The sequence below is a fragment of the Colossoma macropomum genome, unplaced genomic scaffold, assembly GCF_904425465.1.
Source record: "Colossoma macropomum unplaced genomic scaffold, Colossoma_macropomum, whole genome shotgun sequence".
Classification (NCBI taxonomy): Eukaryota; Metazoa; Chordata; class Actinopteri; order Characiformes; family Serrasalmidae; genus Colossoma; species Colossoma macropomum.
Genome location: NW_023494790.1, coordinates 16010434 through 16033057, shown reverse-complemented (window position 1 = coordinate 16033057; position 22624 = coordinate 16010434). Strand labels below are relative to the sequence as shown.

The 22624-nt window shown below is 39.6% G+C and overlaps 1 protein-coding gene across 3 annotated transcripts in view; it reads left to right on the top strand.

Moving 5' to 3' along the window:
• Positions 1 to 22624, top strand: part of afap1 (actin filament associated protein 1) — an 86023-nt gene that overhangs the window by 51991 nt on the left and 11408 nt on the right. For all 3 annotated transcript variants that reach the window (XM_036572325.1, XM_036572324.1, XM_036572326.1), the window contains exons 4-9: positions 7199 to 7307; positions 7893 to 8104; positions 8952 to 9131; positions 16873 to 16965; positions 18791 to 18866; positions 22201 to 22350. In XM_036572325.1, coding sequence (XP_036428218.1) covers positions 7199 to 7307; positions 7893 to 8104; positions 8952 to 9131; positions 16873 to 16965; positions 18791 to 18866; positions 22201 to 22350 — 820 coding nt within the window. The remainder of the gene's footprint in view (positions 1 to 7198; positions 7308 to 7892; positions 8105 to 8951; positions 9132 to 16872; positions 16966 to 18790; positions 18867 to 22200; positions 22351 to 22624) is intronic.

Here is a 22624-nt window from a genome sequence, read left to right as displayed (position 1 = left end):
CAAAATAACTGCGTGTTAGGAGCTTCACAAAATGGGTTTCCATGGCTGAGCAGCTACACACAAGTCTAAGATCAAAATGCACAATGCCAAGCGTTGGATGGAGTGATGTAAAGCACACAGCCACTGGGCTCTGGAGCAGTGGAAACGCATTCTGTGAGGTGACAAATCACACTTTTCTATTTCTGATGGACGAGTCTGGGTTTTGGCAAATGCCAGGAGAACATTACCTGCCTGATTGCATTGTGGCAACTGTAAAGTTTGGTGGAGGAGGGATAATGCTATGGGGTTGTTTTTCAGGGGTTGGCCTAGTTCCAGTAAAGGGAAATCTTAATGACTCAGCATACAAGACATTTTGGACAATTGTACATTTCCAACTTTGTGGGAACAGTTTGGGGAAGACCCTTTTCTGTTCCAGGATGACTGAGCCTCAGTGCACAAAGCAAGGTCCATAAAGGCAGGGTTGGGTGAGTTTGGTGTGGAAGAACTTAACTGGCCTGCACAGAGCCCTGACCTCAACTCCATCCAACACCTTTGGAATGAATTAAAATAGAGATTGCGAGCCAGACCTTCTCGTCCAACATCAGTGTCTGACCTCAAAAATGCTCTTCTGGATGAATGGGCAAATATCCATCCAAATTATCCATTCTTTTGTCTGTATAGTGTACAATGAATGATCCAGAAACTAATATGAAACTAATATGTAAGTTATGAATGATAATATAATCATAGCATCCGGATTATGACAAGCCACTTTAAGACATTTAGCATGAGCCAGAAAACATCTGGATGTCCACTCCTGTTCTCCATTCCAGAAATCTCCTGCGTCTGCTTAGTATTGTAAACAAGTTGGCCTTCATTGCTGAGATTCTGCAGGTTAGCATGTGATTCATCAGGATTATCCATAACATTTGCTAAACATTGGATACTGTGGACTTCCCTGTTTTGCATGTATGACTTCAGGCTCTCAGTCTTTCTGCTGAGTCTCTGTACTGAGACTAATCCAGCGATGAATGAATTTGAAGAGATGAGTACAAGAATGGACAGGAGAGGCCACTTTAGGATACATGTATGTCTACTCAGTGAAACACACACACACATTTAAAGAGTAGATGGGTAATTTTGTCCAGTCTTTTCTTCCCTCTTGTCTGTGAAGGCATCTGGCTTTCATCTAGAACTCATGATTTACCTCAGCCTCAACCTGACCTCAACACACTGGACCATTTAACACAGACTCACATGCACACGCGCACACACACACACACACACACAAGCTGCAAATTTTAACTAAGTTTCTTTTTGGTGGAGTGATGCGTGCAGTCATTATGGATGCCTTATCATGCATTTAGTTCATGTTTGCTGTTAAAATGTTAAAACACTTTAGAAACAGCACGGTAAAACAATATTGTAAAATTTACTGTAAGTCACTAGCAGCAACATTACAATCGCTGTAACTATGGACATGTTTTAGAAATAAAAGGGTACAAGTGTAAAAGTACAGTTAACTAGTCATGCAATCAAAATTACAGGAAGCTGTTGTTAAGCTCAATGCAGCTGACAGTATTTCACTGTTATGAGCTATTATGGTACGAGTGGTGCACCTACACCAGGCCCGCTACTCACAAAGCCCAGGCAGCTCTGACACTGACATTTGGGGACTATACTTTACAGATACCATAACAACAGCACCCACAACACCAACCAGCTGTTTCACTGACCCTGCCTCTTACATGTAGACAATCAACTTCAAACAAATCTAATATTAATGTTGTAAAATGTGAAACAAGTCCTTAATTTTCCAATTTTAATTCTGGGATAGTTCATTCTTACAGGAACTTAGTGTAAATTATACAGTAAACTGTTCAGAATAGACATTAGCTACCACTCTAGATTAAATGTGTTTAGTAGCTGTGTAGTTACATATTAACAACACATGCAACAACAGTGCAGTGACTAGTAATGCCTTCAGCTTTACAGACAGTTTACATTAGCTCATCTTATGTAAATATACATGTGTATCAACTTATTTTTTTAATAATGTAGTTACACAATTGTATCTTGATAATGAAAGCAGCATTCTCTTATGTAAGTGCACATGTAATGGGGTAATAAGCATACTTATATTTGTATGAACTGCTTTTTCCAGCAGGCCTTTCCTGATTGTAGCAGAAGGCGTGTAATTGCCTACATCAAGAGAATACTTACACTGCAGCGTTGATACACATGTGTATTTACATAAGCTCTATGACTGTAATTCATCTGTAACAATGTAACCAATGGTTACATTGAGTGAATTTACATGCACTCCATAATCCGTTCATAATCCGGATTTCTGCAGTTATCTGATTATTCGAATTGTCTTCGGATTATTAAGTGCATGTAAACTCACTCACTGTTGCTGCACATGTTGTTAATGTGTCACTACATTGTCATTAGAGACACTTAATACAAAGTGGGACCTAGACTAGTGTGGCTAAGACACAATTATCACAACTGTTTTATTTGCTGCATGAGCAGCATATGAATTCTATTTGCCCTGAATTGGGCTGTGTTTAATGTGCCAGTGCAGCTCTCACACCAAGGAAAGTACAAACCTTATCAGTTCAATTCTGGTGTTATTGTAGCTAATACACTTTAGCAGGAAATGAGCACATTCAGGCTATCTCTGCTAGCCAACATCAACTGTTCCAAGCACACAAAGGCTTAAAGTGGAACAGGCGGAAAAGACTTTCACCTGGGAGAGAACCTGTTACTCGATGTGTCAGGATGTAAGCTTTATTTTCCAGCTTTTCTCCTTTCTCCGGCCTCTGCTTCCCCACCCATGTTATTCTTTGCCCTTTCTCTGAAAGTCTAAAGGTAGAGGATTTGGACTGGATTAGAGTATGTGTGCATGTGTGTATGTCTGTGTGAGAGTGTGCGTCTGCGTGAGAGTATGTGTGTGTGTGCGTGTCTAGTTGTCTATGTGTGGTGAATTAGAGTTTAGAGATTTGATGACCTTAGCGGGAATAAGAGGAGAGAGAGAGAGAGGGAGAGAGAGAGTTCCAAGAGGAAATGCGATAAACGCTTGGTCTGTAGCCATGGCATGAGCTATAGATGCAGAGGAGGACTGTTGTACATGAACATTTTGGAACTGTGTCACAAATTCAGGGAGAGAGGGAGGAGGGGTAGAAAGTACAGAACAGAAAGGAAAAGGATGTTCTAGTCAGTCCTAAAACCGTTGCCATAATTTAGTCATGTGGAGTGCATTAACAGTTTGCATTTTGACTGTAAGACCTGAATTGGATGTTCAGACTGAAAGAAACTTTTGAATTGAAACTCACATTTTGTGATTTTCAGCTCTCATCGAATGCTAAATGTTAACTTCTTTAAAATCACCTTTAATCGCTTAAACGTTAACCTTGAATGCAAGGCCACTTGTAATCCTCATACTTCTAATTATATAACTGCATATTAGTTACATGGTAGTTACCCAATAATAATTAGTAACTGCCTAATAAACCTCGGGTTCTAGACATTAACCCCAAGCTCACTACATTCTAAGGCATATTATTCAAGAACTACATGGAAATTAATGCAAGTTAATGCGAGTTATTTTTAAGTCACAAGAGTGAGGAATGGATGTAGTGGAGGGTAATTGCTGTTTACGAAATTATTTACAGACTTATTTTTACAGTTTTCTCATTTTCTTGCTTATGAGGATTTCTTAAAAAAATTAAAAATGTTTCTCATTTTCAGTGAACATGACTGCAGATCATTCTCTTTCAAATGGTCTCCCCGTCCGCCCTAACCTCCTCCCCCTCTTCACCTCAAAGTTTCACTTCCAAAATATGAAGAGAGCCAAGGAGACCATAGCATTTCACTTCTGCTACAGTTGTGTGCTGTATATTTCACAAACTCACCCAAGGAAACCTTGTCTAACATGTTAATGAGCTTTGCATACCAGCTGCACAAGATTGACCAATCACATTTCTGTGGGAGCCGGCGCATTGCTGTGTCGGTATGTGTTAGCCACATCCTTTTCAGGTGTACAATAAAATATCAGCTGAATCATTATACTATATACGCTGTTTTATGGACAGTAATTGCTCCATGTTGAATGTCTCACACTGACGTTGCTGTAAGGGTGCGGTGTGCCAGGTGGCGTGTGTGATCTGCAGTGCTTTGGTTTCTGAAAGTGTGTCGGAATTTCCCCTGCCCAAAAACTGTGGAAATATAACGGCCCTGTCTGTGAAGCAAATGAGAGAAAAAGAAAGTAAGGGCAGACTTTCCATGCAATAGGAGAAAAAAGGCAGAGAAAGAGAGAGAGAGAGAGAGAGAGAGAGAGAGAGTTTGTGAGCTTGTCACCAGCTGTAGCTGTTTCTGTGCACCCCATGAAACCCCCTGGGGTCAGTGTCATTATGACAACAAGAGGTTGTCACATGTCTTGCCAACAGTGTCCCAAAAACCGGCAGTGTCCAAACTTTTGCCCACATCAGGAAGCCTTTAGCTTAGCTTAGATCGCAATGCCACATGCACACACACACACACACACGCACTTGGTGAGCTTGTTGTAATGTAGCCCGGAGTGGATACAGATGCTTTGTAACTGGGAGCAGGTGTGTGCTGTGAGTCAGTTAGGGGCACAGATAATGAGGCCTACCATGCAAGAGAAACTAAGTGGTCCATTAGAGGGCTTATCAGACCCCAACACAAACCCACAATCCATCCTTCAGCTTTCACTCAACCTGCATCTACACTAGAGATGGACTGTGTTCTGAGCTCTTTAAAATAGTATACAACATACAAGTGTCCACATGGTGAGAATAATAATCCATGACAACTAGACTAGGAGCTGCACTGAGGGAGCTGTAAAAAATGAAAAGTGAACAAGACAATCAATGTCAAGCAAGGAACAAGATATAGGCTGTGTCCAAAATTGCATACTGCCATACTAAGTAGAATGTCAAAAGCAGTACGGCACCATTACAATTCCATTCATTAGTATAGTATGTGTAGTATGGCAGTATGTGGTTTTGGTTGCAGCTATTGTCATAGGGTATATACACCAAGAAACACCTGGGAACAATTAAGAGGTAGGGTTGCAGTCAGGACAAGGGTGGAGCCGGAAACAAACAAAAGCACCTGGCCAGAGACACGAGGGATGGTAAAAAAGAGGGGAAAACAGACAAAGACAAGGGCAAGACAGGGCAGAATGTCATAATCTGTCAGTATATTACTGTTTACTTTTTCTAGTCCTTGCTTCAAGGAAACCCAGTATTTGTAGTTACCATCAAATGTCTGGTTCAGTAGTGAGTGCTTCATTAAGTTATACTTCATTAACCACTTCAAATCTAAAGGTCTGTATGTGGGTCCACACTTCATTACTACATAACTTAGGGTTCGTCTCATAGTAGTTACTAACCCAGTGTCTGAAAGAATGAGAAATTTGTAATATTATATATTTGTATATCTAAAATAGGCACAAGTCTGAAGAAAACTTTTAATCGATCCAACTATATGGCTTAAAAGTCTTATTATCATTTATCATAGTAAATTCAGTCTTTTGATCACATGAGACTACTGACCTTTAACATCCAATCCAATTTTGAAAACCCAAATTGTGAATAAATGTGTGAAAATTACAGTTCCTCAACACCCCCCCCCAACCCAAAAAGCCAAAAACCCAAAGCAAACAACGCCATAAACAAGGCACTATGAGATGTTCATCCAAGGTACTACTAATCAAAATATAATCACTTTAGAACAATCAGAACAAGGTCTGTGGCCTTTCCCTCTTAACTGCCCACTCTCCTTTCTAATGCATGCTCGCTCATCACTCTCTTGCCTGTAAATCTCACACATTCTCTCTTGCTCCTCGCATGTTTCCTTAGTGGAGGTCATCTATATCTTTCTTTAATGGCTTTGAAGTTTTGTTTCCCACTGCAGTGACCTCTTTTGTGGCACCAGATCAAAGATAACTTGCATTAGCTTATCACCACTGCTGAGGACCTCTGCCATTACCCTACAGATAAGGACAGACGCAGTGTTTTCTCTCTGGAGATATTGTACTCACTACCGGCTGGTGCTGTCTTTGACTGTTTTTGTGTTGTTGTTTGTTAGTTTAGGTGTGTACATGTTTTGTGTGTTGCTCTGCTGTGGGGAGTGAGTTTAGTTGGGGCTGTTTTGTGTGTAGAGGTCACCATCAGGGTGAAGCTTGTGTCTGATGATGACCTCTCCACCGCGAGTTCAGTGTCTTGTATATACTTTCTGCCGGTGTGTTTAATAAAGAGCACTTCTCTCAGCAGAATCATGGCCTTCCCTGTCTTTCCCGATGGTATTGCTACAGTATTCATGGGCTTTAAAATGTGTCACCATGGAAATTGTGCAGCAGAATTGGTGTTCACTTATTGGTGTTGTTTATTGTCAGTAAATTCAAGGCCATATTTGTTGCCTTAAAGGGGAACTCCACCAATTTATCAAAAGTTCTACATAATAAAATGGTTAAGATGAAGACAAAGTCATTCAGAGAAGTCTGATGTGAAATGCTCTGTTCTAGAGAAACTTACTAAGTCAGAATTGTTCACACTGGTGGTGATAGGAACCAGACATCTAAAAAGTTTAAAGCTTCTAAAAGCTCCCTAACAGAAAGTTGTTACACAAAATCATTATGAATATGCTGCCTGATGGCTAAGACATTATTTTGCAATAGTTTTGTGATAAAGTTTTGGCCTAAAACACCTTGGTATTCCATTTATTTTAATCCATTCACGGCCAAGGGGTACATGCAGGGCAAAATAGTTCTCCGTAAACATATTTCCACTACTATTTTCTACTATTTTACCATCATAAACAAATAAAAACTCAGAAGACGTGTAGGTTCGCTAGAGGTTTTGGATAGTAAATGAAATGACTATATTTGTATTATAGACATCGTGACCCCTGGTTCCTACTACCACCACTGTAAAGAAATCTGAGTCTATAGCTTTCTCTATAACAGGCAGTTTTACATAAAACCACTCTGAAAGACTTTGTTTACATCGCAACGACGGAATTATGCAATAATTTTGAAAAATCGGTGGAATTCCCCTTAAAAGGTGCTTAGAAAATGCTGTGTAGGACCACATTCAGTATCACATTCGCAGAAGAAGCACATTTAATTCACAGCACATCTCTCTCTCTCTCTCTCTCTCTCTCTCTCTCTCTATCTCTCTCTCTCCTACAGCCTCCAGACAATGGTCCACCTCCCTTGCCCAGTTCATCTCTTCCTGAGGGTTACTATGAGGAAGCTGTGCCTCTGAGCCCTGGAAAAGCTCCAGAATACATCACCTCCAGTGAGGACATGCTTTCTAACTCAACTGCACTCACACTTCATCAACTTTGTCATACTTTTCACAACAGAAGTCAAGATTTAGCGTTCTTTCAAATATAAACACTCAATGACTTTAAAGCAGAGTTTGCAGATAACAGAAAATGGTGTTTAGCCGCTCTGTTTCCACAGTTATACACTGTCCACAAGTTTGGGACACCGTGACTTCTTTTAAGTAGGAAAAAAATACTTGTTTTGTTGACATACAACAAGAACATCAATTTGACAGTTTTCTTTTACAAACTACTGTTAAAAAGAACAAACTGAAAATCTTTGGCTCAAAGTTGGTTTAAACAGCTGAAAGGTTTGAGTGCTGATGAGTGCTGACATCACATGTGTTTCACCAGTGTTTCACTTAAAATAATCCTTTTTAGTTGATATGCTAAATTATTGCTAACATAAAATGAAAACATTCCTGATTGTGTTAAAAACACTTGAGTTTAGGTGTTCCTAAGCTGCTGATGGGCAGTATATACATTGGCAACACTGACATAAATAAGAGAAGATCCAATGCAGCAGGATCTCATTTCAGTCTGTTTGCTGCTCTCAGATTATGACTCAGATGCGATGAGCAGCTCATATGAGTCATATGATGAGGAAGAGGAGGATGGTAAGGGTCAGAAGATGAGGCACCAGTGGCCGTCAGAGGAGGCCTCCATGGACCTGGTGAAGGACGCCCGTATCTGCGCCTTTCTACTGCGCAAGAAACGCTTCGGCCAGTGGACCAAACTGCTGTGTGTGATCAAAGACAATAAACTCCTGGTGAGCACACACACATACACACAAATACACACACACACTCACACACACACAGCAAAAAATGTTACAACCCCGTTTCCAAAAAAAATGGGATGCTGTGCTAAATATAAATAGAAACAGAATGCAATGATGTGCAAAAATCATTTAAACCCTGTATTTAACTGAAAGTAGTACAAAGACAACATATCAGATAAAAAAACTGTTGTTTAATTGGCAACAAGGCAGTACCATGATTGATGTTGATATGATGATGATGATTATTATTATCATTATTATATTATTATTATTATTATTATTAGAAGTAGTAGTAGTAGTAGAAGAAGTGGTAGTTTATTTTTTTCATGTATTGTATTAATTGTATTGTTTGTTTAATTTCTTCTTGTTTCATGTAATTCTATATTATATTTTATTTCTATATGTATATATATATATATATATATGTATATATATATATATATGTGTGTGTGTGTGTGTGTGTGTGTGTGTTGTATTTGTTATTTTTGCTGTTGGCTGCTGTTTACATTGTGTCACAGTTACATGATTAATAGACCAATAGAAATGGTCCAAAATAAGTTGGAAAAGCTTGTTACATTAATTAACTTTGAAAGATCAACTTCTTTCCCATCTACATAAAGGTTACTTTATTGCAGATTCAAGGTTTTATTCTTATTTATTAATTGAACTTTTATTTAGAAATTTAAGTTTCTCGCTGATTCAATTCTTTTATTACCTATTTACAAAGGGTTTTAATGCACGGCTAAACTGCTGAGTAATGCAAAGATAAGATTATAAATTCTCTCTCTCTCTCTCTCTCTCTCTCTCTCTCTCTCTCTCTCTCTCTCTCTTTCAGTGCTATAAGTCATCTAAAGATCAGACTCCTCAGATGGAGCTGCTCCTGTCTGGCTGCAGTATCACTCACATCCCCAAAGACAGCAAAAAGAAGAAGCACGAGTTGAAGATTGTCCACCAGGGGGCCGACGCCCTGGTCCTCGCTGTGCACAGCAAAGAGCAGGCTGAGGAGTGGCTCAAGGTACAGAGAAATAATAGCTCTCCTAATAACGCTGCTACAGTACTAACAAAGCTCTGCCTCAGCATCAGTTCAGCATCGTGCTTAGGCTAGTGTTTCCTTAGTAACTGTAAGTAAAACTTTATGGAGAGGCAGACTTGCTGTCTCACTGACCAATACCACAGTCATGCTGGTCAAGCTGTTTTGTTTTAGAAGTGTACATGGTCATACCGAAGGCGTTGTGTCATCTGTGCAGTGAGATCTCTCTCTCTCTCGCTCTGTCTCTCTCTCTCTCTCTGTCTCTATCTTTTTCCAGTGAGCAAAAAAAAAAACAAAACAAAACAAAACACAGTATTCCTCTCATGCTCAGTTCCAGTCTTCTTCCTGACATTGTAAATAGATGAAAGAGATTATTTAAGAATGTGTTTGAACTTTCTTATCTAGCACAGCATGACTTGTTAAAAGCTGTTGACCGTTATCCTCAGATCTTTTGAAACAACACCCTGAAAAAACCTTGAAAAATAACAGATTCTAATTTTATCACATGTAGAGCTAGCTGTGAGATATCCAGTAATGCTTTTTTTGTTGTTGTTGTTCTTTTCTGTTCCTTACGTTCTAGGTATTAACTTGGTAAGTGAAGTAAAAACTCCAAAGTACTAGGTAATTATTTTGGGTAACATAATGGTGATAAAGGAAGAAATGATAAACAGGTCTTTGGCATTAGCTGTTTGTGAATGTGGTACAAACTCCACGCTGTGTAATTATTTGGGGTAAAAAGTAATGACATATACAGATTGTACATCTTACATAATAAGAGTCTTACATAGTATATACCTGTTTATTACCTGTAAACAAAACTGGCTGTAAAAGCAATAATTCTAGCTGTGTTTCATTGGGTCCTAACCATTTACTTCAGAAAACTATCTTTGTATTTTTTGCTGTCATTTTATGCCATATAACTACCCAGTACTTACTTTCCTGTTTAAACGTGTGGCATTGCAGTGAAAATTTTGTACTCACTATGTTGTTACTACAAATATTTCTGAAGTATTTTACTATGTCCTTTATTAACTTAATGGCCCAAACCCATTTCTTATTTTTACCCCTACCCCTTGTTTTCATGTGTCACCTTGCCCCATGGAACTGAGTTAAAAGGGGTGATGGTTGAAATCTTCAAGTATGAAATTAACAGGCTGCTAGCGGTGCTCTGTAGGCGACCCTGCCAGTCTGCAGTGACAGCAGAAGAGGGTAAAGTTGAGCAACCTCACTGATGGGCTTTAGTTAAATTTAGGGAATCTTATGCCTTCAAAGAGGGGAGATGTGACACTTATTTAGTATTATTAGAGGTGCCAGAATGTAACTGTTGCACCATTTAAGGTGGAACAGGAAATTTATCTAGCTAGCTACCGAGACATCAGCATAGTAATAGTGATTTTTATGCTTGTTATGAGGAAAGGACCATAATTCATTGAAAAGACAGTAAACTAAGATAATACAGTGGTTATCGTAATTTTTTAATTGAGAAAATGCTCAGATTCTTTGGTTGCTTGGGCAGTCGTCTTGCTGGTTTATCTTTTCTTCTTATTACAATTTGTTTGGAGTGTGCCTCTGAAAAACCTCTGTTTTGGAGGTCCATAAGCCCTAACACTTCGCCCCATCCCTCTTTATCAACAAAAAATCGTGACGCCCTACCCCTAGGTGGGAACACTTAAAACGGAGGGGTAAGGGCTAAGTGGTAGGGGCAAGGGGTGAAATCAGATTTGGCCAGTATCTGGAACCTGTTTAGATTAACTGTCTCAGAACTTACCATCATGGTACTCAAAATAGTTATCCAGTACTTTGGAGTTTGTATCTCACACTTACCTGCTAACTACCTAGAACTTAGGGGACTGGAAAAGAAAGCGTTACCAGATATCCGTGTGCTTGTCTTGTTTCATGCCTCTATCAAATAGCACAAGAGGAGAGGATGTTTTTCCCATCACTTTGTTCTGATTCTCAGACTTCCATGGTTACTTTTTTACAGTCACAAGTCTATTGTGTGTCTATTTAGAGGGATTTTCCCTCCACATCTGGTTTTCTCAGCTTGTGAGAAAAGTGCAGCACCTCGGCACGTCAGTGAGCGCTCTACAGCGCCTGCGCTAATAACGAGCGTCCCAAGACTTTGCTTTACCCCCGTGGCCCTGCGAGCGCTGGCTGGATGTGGCTGATCCTTTTATAGGCCCAGAGTTTGCTAATGCAGCACTGACTGGGCAGGACTCCTCAGTACACAGCCACAGCCTGGAAACTACTGCTGGAAACTGCAGCCTCTCTCTCTCTCTCTCTCTCTCTCTCTCTCTCTCTCTCTCTCTCTCTCTCTCTCTCTCTCTCTCTCTCATCTTCTCTCTCTCCCTGTCTCTCTATTTGTGAACCAACCACTCAGCATTTTTTCAGGTTCCTGTACACAGAACCATAAAGCCAGTCAGATTTAGTAGAAACGGAGTGTTTCTGATTCAGGTTTTCGTCTCTGCTTGGTAATGAGGTTGTGTTTATTGATTTGCGGGCTGGGGAGGCACATCTAGCCCCTCGCTCTCGGCCTTCACACGGGTGCGTGCTGCACACTACACAAATATACAACTCCTGCAAAGAGCAGGAAAGCAACAACAGTTGTAATTGGTGTTTACAAAAAGGGCATAGCTGGGCGTATTTTGTCAGGTGTTACATGTATTAAAAACATATTGGAGCAATAAGCATTGCATTTGATAAATACATACCACTCCCCTCACGGCTGGCTGCAGTATTCCATTTCATTTACACGTTGTATACTTTTACGCACCCAGCGGCGCTCGCAATCAAGGAGCTGGATGCTTGGCCTGGTTGGACTCCCTCCAGCCTGAACTGGCCTCGAGCAAAAACACACGTGTTCTCTCTACATCATTAGCACTAAAGTGAGCGATATGTTCTCTAAACGTTCTATAGGCATAAAATGACTGATATTTTCACCAAACGTTCTCTAGATATAAAGTGACTGTGTTCCCCAAATGTTCTTTAGGTATAAAATGCCTGATAGGTTCCAGAAATGTTCTCTAGACACAAATTAATCAGAGACAGTGTGAGCATGTCTGTTGACCAAAAAAGTTAGACTGTGTTTTTAAATGATGGGTTGCTATGACGAAGGAAAGTTGAAGTCGTCCCTCCATCTCACTCTCTCTCTCTCTCTCTCTCTTTCTCACTTTGTCTCTCTCTTCTGTCTCTTTTCCCTTATTTTCCTCTTTCCTGTCTCTCGCTCTGTCTCTCTCTCTCTTACACTCTCTTTATTGCATGCCTCTCTCGCTCTTTCTTTTTCCTGTTTTTCATCTTTGTCTCTCCCTCTTTTTGCATGTATCTCACCATCTCTGTCTTATCCCTGCTTTCCTTTTGTTGTCCTCCCTCTTTCTGTCTCTCTCTGTCTGTCTCTCTCTCTTACTCTCTCTCTTTTCTCCTCTCCTTTAACTTCTTCCTGTTTTTCTTTCTTGCATCTCCCTCCCTTACTCGCATCTCTACCTCGCTTTTTCACATCCCTCCTTCTCTCTGTTCCGCTTCTCTCTCTCTCTCATCATTGTCTTTCCTTCTCTCTCCCTCTCTGTCTTTCTCTCTCAGTGTTTGTGTCTATCTCATTCTTTCTCTCCCTCTCTCACTGTCTCTCTCTTGCTCTCTCTCCTGCTCTCTCACCGTCTCTCTCTCTTTCTTTATCCACTCCTCCCTTTATCGTAAGAATAATCACTCTTGCACTGCATTTTTAAAACTAAAAGCCTGGAAATAACTGATTTCCTATGAAAGTTGTCAAAGGCAGCATTATCAGTCAATAAGAGGCCATTTTTCAGGCCTTAACAATAGAATAAATCACATAGAAGTGAAGCAAGGAAGCAAGGACCATTACCCAGAGGCTTCCGTGCTCCATTAATGTTCTATCCAGTCATTATTTGCTAATGACCTGTTTATGGAAAATTCTGGCCTTCTGTTGTTCCTGCTTCAGTGCTAATTCTTTCCAGTGCTATATATCTTTTCAGATGTGTTTGCTTCTTTTTTCTTCTCCAGCTTTTCCTCTCTCTGCTTTGAGTACCTCCTCTCTCTCTCTCTCTTTCTCTCTCTCTCTCTCTCTCTCTCTCTCTCTCTCTGTAGCGCTCCTGATCCGGTCCTCTGGTCAGGCATAGGGAGGTGCTGGCTTTCATCTTGTCTTCTCTCTCTTCATCTCCCCTTTCCTTTTCTTCCTTTTGCAATCTATCTCTCCTCTGGCAGCTCTGGTAAGATGTGGAGAGTGTCTCTGTCTGTTTACTGTGTCTGTAATGTACTGCCACTCTAAGACTTGTCCAGTCGTCTGGCCAGGCTGAACTCACTTGACCTTCACTCACATGCTGTTTCATCCAGGCTCCTGCACTTTGCTATGCATCAGCTGCCACTTACCACGTGTATGTGTGTGTGTATTCACCACTTTAGAATCATTAACTGTTGCCTTTGGGGTTAATTCACCTCAAATCACCAGATTTCAGAAAAAAAATCCCAAACTGACCTTCTCAGTTTTGTTTAGGTGTAATAGCTCAGGTCATGACAACTGCTCAGCTAATGAATAGAGTTGGCATGATACCACCATTTATATTCAGACACAGATTTTGAAACCTTGAGTTTTGGCCAATACTGATATTCCATTATTTAATAATATCTGACTTGTTTTTTTTTTTTTTTAAGTTTTAAACAAATTTTAATGAAGCACTTTTCTTAACCCCTTAATTTCATTACACACTTCTATAAATAAAGAATAGGTTAACCAGTTTGCATTGAAGTCCCTGTAGTTACTGAATAGTAAGCATTTAGTATGTAGTAAAGCTGGGATTTAAACCTGGGTTAAAGAGACACTTTGGCCAAAATAAAAATTGTGACTATTGCTAAATCTGTTGAAAACAAGCCTACTCATCTACAGCAGTGCTGCACTTCTAAAGTTTCATTTTCCAGTGTAAAGTCTTGGCTAATGGAGAAATAATCCAGATTACATGACTGAGTGGAAGCCGAAATTCATCTCTGTATTTATTAACCTCTAGGTTGGTGGTCCATTAGTGGATTTCTTTGTGTAGCAAGCACAAAAAGGAGAAAAAATGTGAATTCTGTCGAAGCGATGTAGCTGAAGGATCCAATCCAGTGCTACAGAATACTGCATAACACAACAAATAATGAATCAAATGCCAGCAGCTGAAATGCCCCTTTAAGATAAGCATTTAAAAGTAGGCTCATGCTTAAACTATTTAAACGCTCTCCTACCCCATGGAGAGAAGTACATAAACGACAACATGACATCACGCAATGTGAGAGTGGTACTTCAGGCTTGATTGGTTACAGGATTAGATTAGATTGGATTCATTCCTTGTTTACCTCCAGTATTCAGTCCATTTTCTGGTGATATCAGCCTGATACCTATCAATACCAACATGCCATCTCTAGTAATGAATCAAAGATTGCACTTTTCCTGCTGCATTGATTTTAAAGGAATACTCCAGTCTAATCTCTGTCTGACACATCTGTAACATGTGGTCAGTTACCATGGACAGCAATTTCCCTGTAGAGAACGGAAAACCAACTAACTCAAAACACACTTACAATAGAAGACAGTCGGCAGGTGCTGAAGTGATAAGTGAAGATAAAATTCAGGAAAACTTTTGATATTATTGTTTGTGAAAATCAACCGCATGCTACAGATGTGGCAGAAAAAAAAATGAAATTTGAAATTTGTTCATACTGTCTCCTGGACACAATGACATGAAATTATTATTTGAAATTATTAAGCAAATCTGAGGTGGTCAGTATGTCACAAGTTGACCCTGTTGTCAAATTCTGATCATTCATGCAAATGCTGTTCATGCAAAACTAGATCACAGCATAATCGCTCTTTGTGTGAGTCAACAGAACCGCGATTAATAGAAATTTGACTCAGTTTGAGACTTTTTGGAAATGCTTATGAGAAGTACTTTTGATCTTGCACATAAATGTTGTCTCATTGCTTTAATAGCTATATTTTAAGTCTTTAAAAAAGAAAAAGCTCATATAAGAGTAATTAAAGTAAACCAACTGAGCACTATTGCAAGATTCTCACACAGCAAAATGGAATATTTTAAAGAGGAGAAATTTTTTCTTCACTGAGTGTATCCCAAAAACACACTCTTGTTCGAGTCAAGCTGTGCGGCCAAAGCCTGTAATTTTCCCGTGAGCCCAATTACGCATGCCGACTGCCAAACCCCAGCATGCAGCATTGAGTTGCAGCATTTGGAGGAGCGCAACCAAGGTGGCTTTTGGCTTTTTGGCGGGGTTGGGGTGGATTGACGAAGAAGATTAGGCAAATTCTTTGTGTAATGTCACCCCAGTATATATGTCTGTACTATTTGACCTCTCAGAGGTCCACCTGGCTCTCCTCAGCCCTGCTGCTTTGGGCAGGTCATCCAGGGTCATGTTTGTATGTGCTGGTGTTGTGCCTGCAGCATAGAGAACTCTGGATAAATCATTCTCACAGTGTGCAGACGGCTGGGGAAGCAGCGATGCATGTAACAGCCCTTTCAGAAGCATTTTACAGATTTGATTGCATGTGTTGCCATGGCATTCACTGCTGTGTGTTACTGCATGGCAGTCGTTCGATGATCTGAAGCTGTTGAATGGTGTTAAAGAATTGTTTCATCTTTGTTTGATGTAGAGATGTGTAACTGCTGTGTTGTTCTGAATCAAAACTGTCTTGATCTCAATAGATTTCAAATAGGCTGCAATCTATTTCATATGCCTTCCCCTTTTGTGAAACACTCGTCAATATTAGATGTTAAATGGTAGAATACACAATTTTTCCCCTCACTACATTAAGTCATTGACCAGCCACTATATATTTGGTGTCAGAAGTTTGCCTCTTTATACTTTATAGTATAGTATACTTTATACTGCTCTGAAGCTACAAGACTAAGGGCCCATTTCACACAAAACACAGTAACTGCACAACTTGATGTGGTACACAGTGCCACTTATAGTAAATACCTATGTTAATCAAAGCTTTTAACACTGGCAGCTTGTTGTATTGCAGCAGTAACACACACAAAGCGCAAAACTATGCTTTGTGTCTATTTTTGCCACTTGCTGTGCATGGCATGGTAGTGATTTCTACCTATAAACTGTTCAAATCTCTGTATTCTTGCTATATTGTGCCGTCTAGGCCCATAAGCAAACCAGGAAACAGCTACATTTAAAGTTGTAACAGAAAAATATATCTGTAGGTTGTATTGACTTATTTAGTGCTGGATAGAGATGTTTCTATATAGAACCTTTTTGAAAATAGTTCTGTATAGCACACAAAAGGGTTTCTCTATTGATACAAGCTTGACATTATAACAGTAAAAGAACCCTTTTGGGTCCTATATAGAACAGTTTTAAAAAGATTCTATATAAAAGCTCATTCTCCATCAGTCTGAAGAACCCTTTGATGACTTTCTTTTGCAAAGAACTCTTTAGTCATGCAAAAGGTTCTTTGAGTGTTCATGGTTTTAAATAGGATTTTTTTTACTAAGGAACCCTTGAAGAGCAGTCTTCTTTAAGAGTGTAGATAATCACTACTTGTTAGCAACATTCATCTTGTAGCTCATGTACAGAACTAAAGGAGAAAACCAAAAAAGACACCAAACATGTCTCAGCTGACTGACTACATTAGGGTGAAGGGAAAATTGCATGAAGTTCACCTTAAATGTGTGCGATGCAGCATCCTGATTCTGTGTCATGTTTTCTGTATAAGGTGATGAGGGAGGTGTGCGCTTATGGAAACGGAGCAGTGGACTCTGATGGAGCAGTTTCTGGATCTCCTGTTCACAAAGTCGAGCTGGAAAAGGTAAGGTTAGAATTCAGGCTTCATGTTTTGTATGTGTTTAATGGGCACACGCCCTTGTCTAGTGTAAGTCTGTGTTTGTGTGGCTGTGTAGGTGTGTTTTGTATCCAGTTGTAAATGCTTGTAGGTGTATGGTTACATCCTGTTTACGCCTGTATGCTGTACTTGCTTTTTGCTGTATTTCCATGAAGGTACATGCCTTGTTTTGTGCGTGTTTGTATGTGTTTGACAGCTTTACCACACTTTGGAATCTATGCAGCCCTAACCCTCCATATGCCTACACAGTGGCTGCACTGCCAAGAGGTTGAAAGTTATAAAAACTGCAGACGTGTGCCAAATTCCATCTCACCAGAGCAAGATGTGTTCATTTGGCAGTGTCAAATGGGCATGGGAAGAAAAATGATCTTATCACATTTAAAGAGTACACTTCAGTTCTGCCTTCTGCTTTTCTTCTCCAAACATACTTTTTATGTTTTTTAATGCATTAGTGTGTGTACACAAGTATATGTGATATGTGTGTGAAGGGATTTTAATACCTTTAATGACAGGCACCTTTTAAACTGGCACAGCATGCGTAAGCTGTAATTATTCAGACTTAATACTGAACAGATGCTCTTTAAGTTTGTGTTTGAGCAAAAAGCAGAATTTAACATCCATGTGCTTTTGTGTGTATATGTATGGGTGTGTATGTACGTGTATGTTTATGCACACGGGCATGTGGGTTGGGAAGAAAGTACGTTGTGTGCAGTGCTATTTGTGGCTGTGTATTTCAGTAGGTGTGTTTTTATGTTTATACGGTACTGTCCAAAAATCAGAGACCACCCTTTATTTATCTAGCTTCAAGTCAAAACAGCCTGGAAATTAAGTAGAATTACCCATTTTTGAGCATCACATAAAGCAGAGCATATATTAAACAGAAAACTATACAGAAGCTTCAACAACTGAATATAATGTCATTTTTTCAGTATTTAGTGTGTCTCAGTTTTTCAAAGAAATTTGCAGGTATTTTTCCACACCTCCAAAGTTCAGTCTTAGAAGTTGGTTGCACTTTTTGCTTCTCACAATCCAAATAATTCCAAACACATTCACCTATGTTTCCGTCTGGACCGTGGGGTGGTCAGTCCATTATTCTGAGATCACCAGCAGCTTCTTTATTGTCTATGTCCTTTTCTCAAGAATGGCTGCATCCTTTCGGACCCATAGTGTTGTCTTCTTACAGTGGAAGGATGGACAGAATACGTGGATGTTTTCAGATCTGAAGCAAGAGATGTGCTTGATTGTCTCCTCTCTCAGAATGAAAGCTACAAGTACTGCAAGTTTTCCTCATGGTGACAGTTTTGATGGTCTACCAGGTCTTTAAGGTTGTTTGGAGTACCATTTTCTTTTTTATCTGACCTCCAGTTTTGGAAACTCCTGTTTCTTTTTCACTTATTTTCTTTGACTTTCTCTTTCATTATGAAAGTGAATTATCTTATGTCTAGTTTCCTTAGAAATATCCCCATAAAATGAATATCTTGTACTGAATGGCTGTTTAAGCTGGATATTAAATAAATGAAGGGTGGTCTCTGACTTTTACATGGTACTATATGTTTGTTTGTTTGTATGCTTCTATACAGTTCTTGGTATATATATGTGTTTGTACATGCATGTGTCTCAGTGTGCATTTGTGTCTCTGGATTTTCATTCCATTCATATATATGAATGTGCTGATGTGTTTAAGGCTCAGCAGATGTTTCTGCACAGTGTGTTTAATGTGTACTGGCTCTTTTGTGAATGGACAGAGATGTAGTTTTGCTAGATTTTCAGACTTTTCACTCTGCTCTTGCAGAAGTTGTCCTGTGACAGACCCAGTTCAGATGGTGAGCCCAGCCATGAAAATGGCATCACAGATGGAAAAGATCCAGGTAAGCCAATCTACCAGTGTCCATGTTTACAAATGTGATACTTTGCATTCCTCACACTGAGCTGCATAATATATCAGAACTGTTTTTGTTTTTATTTTTTGAACATTTGCCATTAATTAATCATTATTCTCATACTGACCTTTATAATAATAATTCGCAGAAGGCTGCACTATGCAAATAAACCCTCTAACCAATGTTTAAATGTGTTTTACGTGCTGTCAGCATCCTGACCAACCTCAATTCTAGTTTTTTTTCTGTGGTTGTTTAGATGAGCCAAGGCATTCACATGATCCAACAAAGTGTAAATCATTTTGATCAAAATAACACAGGCCAGACTTTATGTCACATCAGTGCAGGCCAGACCATGCCACATCAGGGATTCACTAATGTATTCCTAATATATTGTAAGTTATATATATTTCTAATGTACTGTAAATTAGATGTAGAGATATAATTGCAATATGGAATATTGGCAGTATATGTACAAATATTGGCAAATTTGCAATATTTGTTCATATAGTGAAGCATTTATGCTAGCCATATCCAAAAATCTCTGTTCACAATAATCTAAACTAGGTTCTAGCCTATAACCTAATATCCCCGACCACATCTGTGTCATCCTTTGGTTTTGGAATGAACATGGAGCCTTATTTTGAACATATGAACATAATTTAATATGACACTGAAGAACGTAATTTACAGTCACGGGCAAATTTAAGGCCTCTAAATTCTGTTTGTCTAAATACCAGTTATCTGTCTAAACTCAGACAACCACCCTAAATTCTGAGATTTAAAGCGTGTCGTAATTCTCAGAGACACCTTTAAGCCTGTCTCATGAGCTAAATATGTACTAGCAGATTTTGATGAACTCCATGTTTATTTGATGTAAGCGCTTCCTCCACAAGCCATGATGCCAAAAGCAAGACAAAGAGATGCTCTTTAAATAAGCTAATGGGATTTATTTATTCATTCGTTGCTCTGCGCTCTGTCTTGGCCAGGGATTAAGCCTCCATTTAAACTTGTCTGGACATCTGCTTCAGCCCTGTGGAATTTCAAAACCTTTTTTCAGCCTCTCTTAAGACACAGCGCTATCTTACTTCAGACAAGTTGGGGGTGAATTGCCCAATGGGAGTGAATTCCAGGACTGTTGCATGATCACAGCCAGCATGATTAGTGTTTGTGATTGATATTCTTGTCTCACAGCCACAAACCAATATTAATGCAGCATTATTTTTACAAAAGTTGTAACAGATGAACTGCTGTGGATAACTTATGAAGGACCAGGAAATGTCACGTCATTTTTAGCCCCTTCACAGGTGTGGGTTTAAGGTTTTACTGTGTGGTTAAATAAAATTTTTAAATCATTTTAGCTGGTCAAATCGGACCTTATTTGTGATCACCTCACCTCTGAAAGCTTAAGATTTTCAGCAGTTTGAAATGCAACTATCGCCCTCTGTAGGACTGGAGGTTTTACTATGCTTATAAGGACAAATTGATCTTTTTTATCTTGTCATTCCCTGATCATATTCATCATTTCATATTAAATAGAAGATATTTTTTGCTTTTCTGTAATCTATCAAAATTATGACTCTCTAAAATGTTTTGTGATTTTTGCTAATGTTGCCATGCACCAACAGGCGAGGAAAAATGTTATTAACCTCTTGAAATATCTGGCTTCTGATTTCAAACCTAGATTCTCTCTTCTAGTCTTAATAATAATAATCATAATAATAATAATCACTATTATTATTATTATTATTATTATTATTATTATGCCTATACCCATGATGTTCAACTGTCTGAAAGTGACTATCGCCCTCTCTTGGTCTGGAGTACTATCACACATTTGCCTACAGTCCCCAGTAGAGTCTGGTAGCACTTTGGTTGAATGGAGAAACATTAAACTTGCCTGCCACTCTTATCTGATCTCACGTCTCTGACTGTAATGAGCGCTCCAGATGGGCCTACCTCACAACTGCTCATTGCCAGCACGCTCACTTTGATGAGGAGAGGAGGAGGCACAAAAAAAGAAACAACTGTGTGGATTAATTAAATTAGTCACATTCTTTCCAGCTCGTGTAAGTGCTCAGACTACGTGGAATCAAATTAGCCTGATCACAGAATTTTCCCTCATGTTAAAATAGGGGAAATGCAATAGAAGTCCTGTAAAAGGGGGGAATTGCTTTTGCATCTGTGTCTCTGGTTTCGGCCTCAGGCCTGGAGCTGCTGTGCGGCAGAGGGGAAACTCTAGAGGACTCTGGGTACGCATGAGCTTAGCTTTAATTAAAGGTGTCGCCAGCACAGATGTACTCTTCTTCAGTGGAGATTCAGCAGAGCTGAACGCCCTGATCGCTGATGGTTTCAGTGTCCCGGCCTCATCCTTCACTATTTCTACATGCATGGGCTCAGGCTGGGGCCCCTCTAAAAGCGTGAGAGAGAGGCACACATAGCATGGGAGATGGTTCTTGCTTTAGCTTGAATCAGTTTAGAGTGCTTTAACTTTGCCTTTCAGTCCCATATTTAATTCTGAATGGAATGCACAGTCTTGTCATTAGGCTTTGCGTTGCTGTTTCTCTCAATGGGATCTTGGGTAGCAGACGACCACAAGTCACACTTCAGAGCAGTCTGAAAAAAAAACACGCTAACAGCTATGGGAAAAAACTGTGCTTCTGTTTATTAATTTAGAGAAAGAGAGGGAGGGGGAGAGAGGAGAGAGAGAGAGGTGGGAACAAGTCACTAACTTGCAAGTAACAGGGAGACAGAAATAAAAAGAGAGATGGGAGGAGGAAAACAAGAGAGAGAGACAGGGGGACAGAGAGAGAGCGCAGAGAAAGAGACAAGAGAGAAGAGAGTTAAGAAAAAGTGAGAGAGAAAGAAGAGGGGTAAAAGAGAGAGATGGATAGATAGAGAGAAAGTGAGAAAGTCCAGATTAAAAGTGTAAAGGTGTTGTAATAAGCACAAATTCATAAATATTCTTTTTTCCCCTTTTTATCTCTTTCTTTCATCCCTATAGAACATAGAACACATTAACACTGAGGCTCCTGTAAGACTACATGGTCAGTTCCATTGACAACAGTGCTTTTAACAGCAACAGAGACAAAGTATGAGACAACATTGAAAACAGAGAAAAATGAATCTTGACAAAAAAGAGAATAGCAAAAAAGAAGCATTCTGAATGTTAAAATTGTCTTCTATTTGAGAAGTAAAGATATTGATGAGTACTGTCTTGTGATTTTTGACATCCAGAGTCAGAAACTGCAGTACACTGAGGTCTTAGAGGTCCTGTATTCCTGCCTGGTATGTTAAAAACATTCACACTTTGTTTCTGCCACAGCTAAAGGGAAGAAGAGCAGTAAATCTGAGCAGAAGGGCACAGTAGGAAAGGGAGCAGGGAAGAAAATCACCAAGATCATCAGCCTGGGGAAGAAGAAACCATCCACTGATGAGCAGACGTCATCCGCTGAGGAGGACGTCCCAACATGTGGTGAGCCTAGAGGAGGTTTTGTAAAGCTGGCTTTGGGTTAGGTTGGTTAGGGAGAAGTGAGCTTTGGGAATTTATGATGACAGTAGAATTGTGGTTTGGTGAATAAGAACTGGAGAAAAACATTAACCCATCTTATCACAACATATTGTTGATGACACATTCAGAGACTGCTGATGTCCCATCTAACTCAGTAAAATCTGCCCCTGTGGGCACATTGAGAGGGGAAATTTGATTGCTAAGGGCATTTTTGCTTCATTAGGATGTTCATATATCA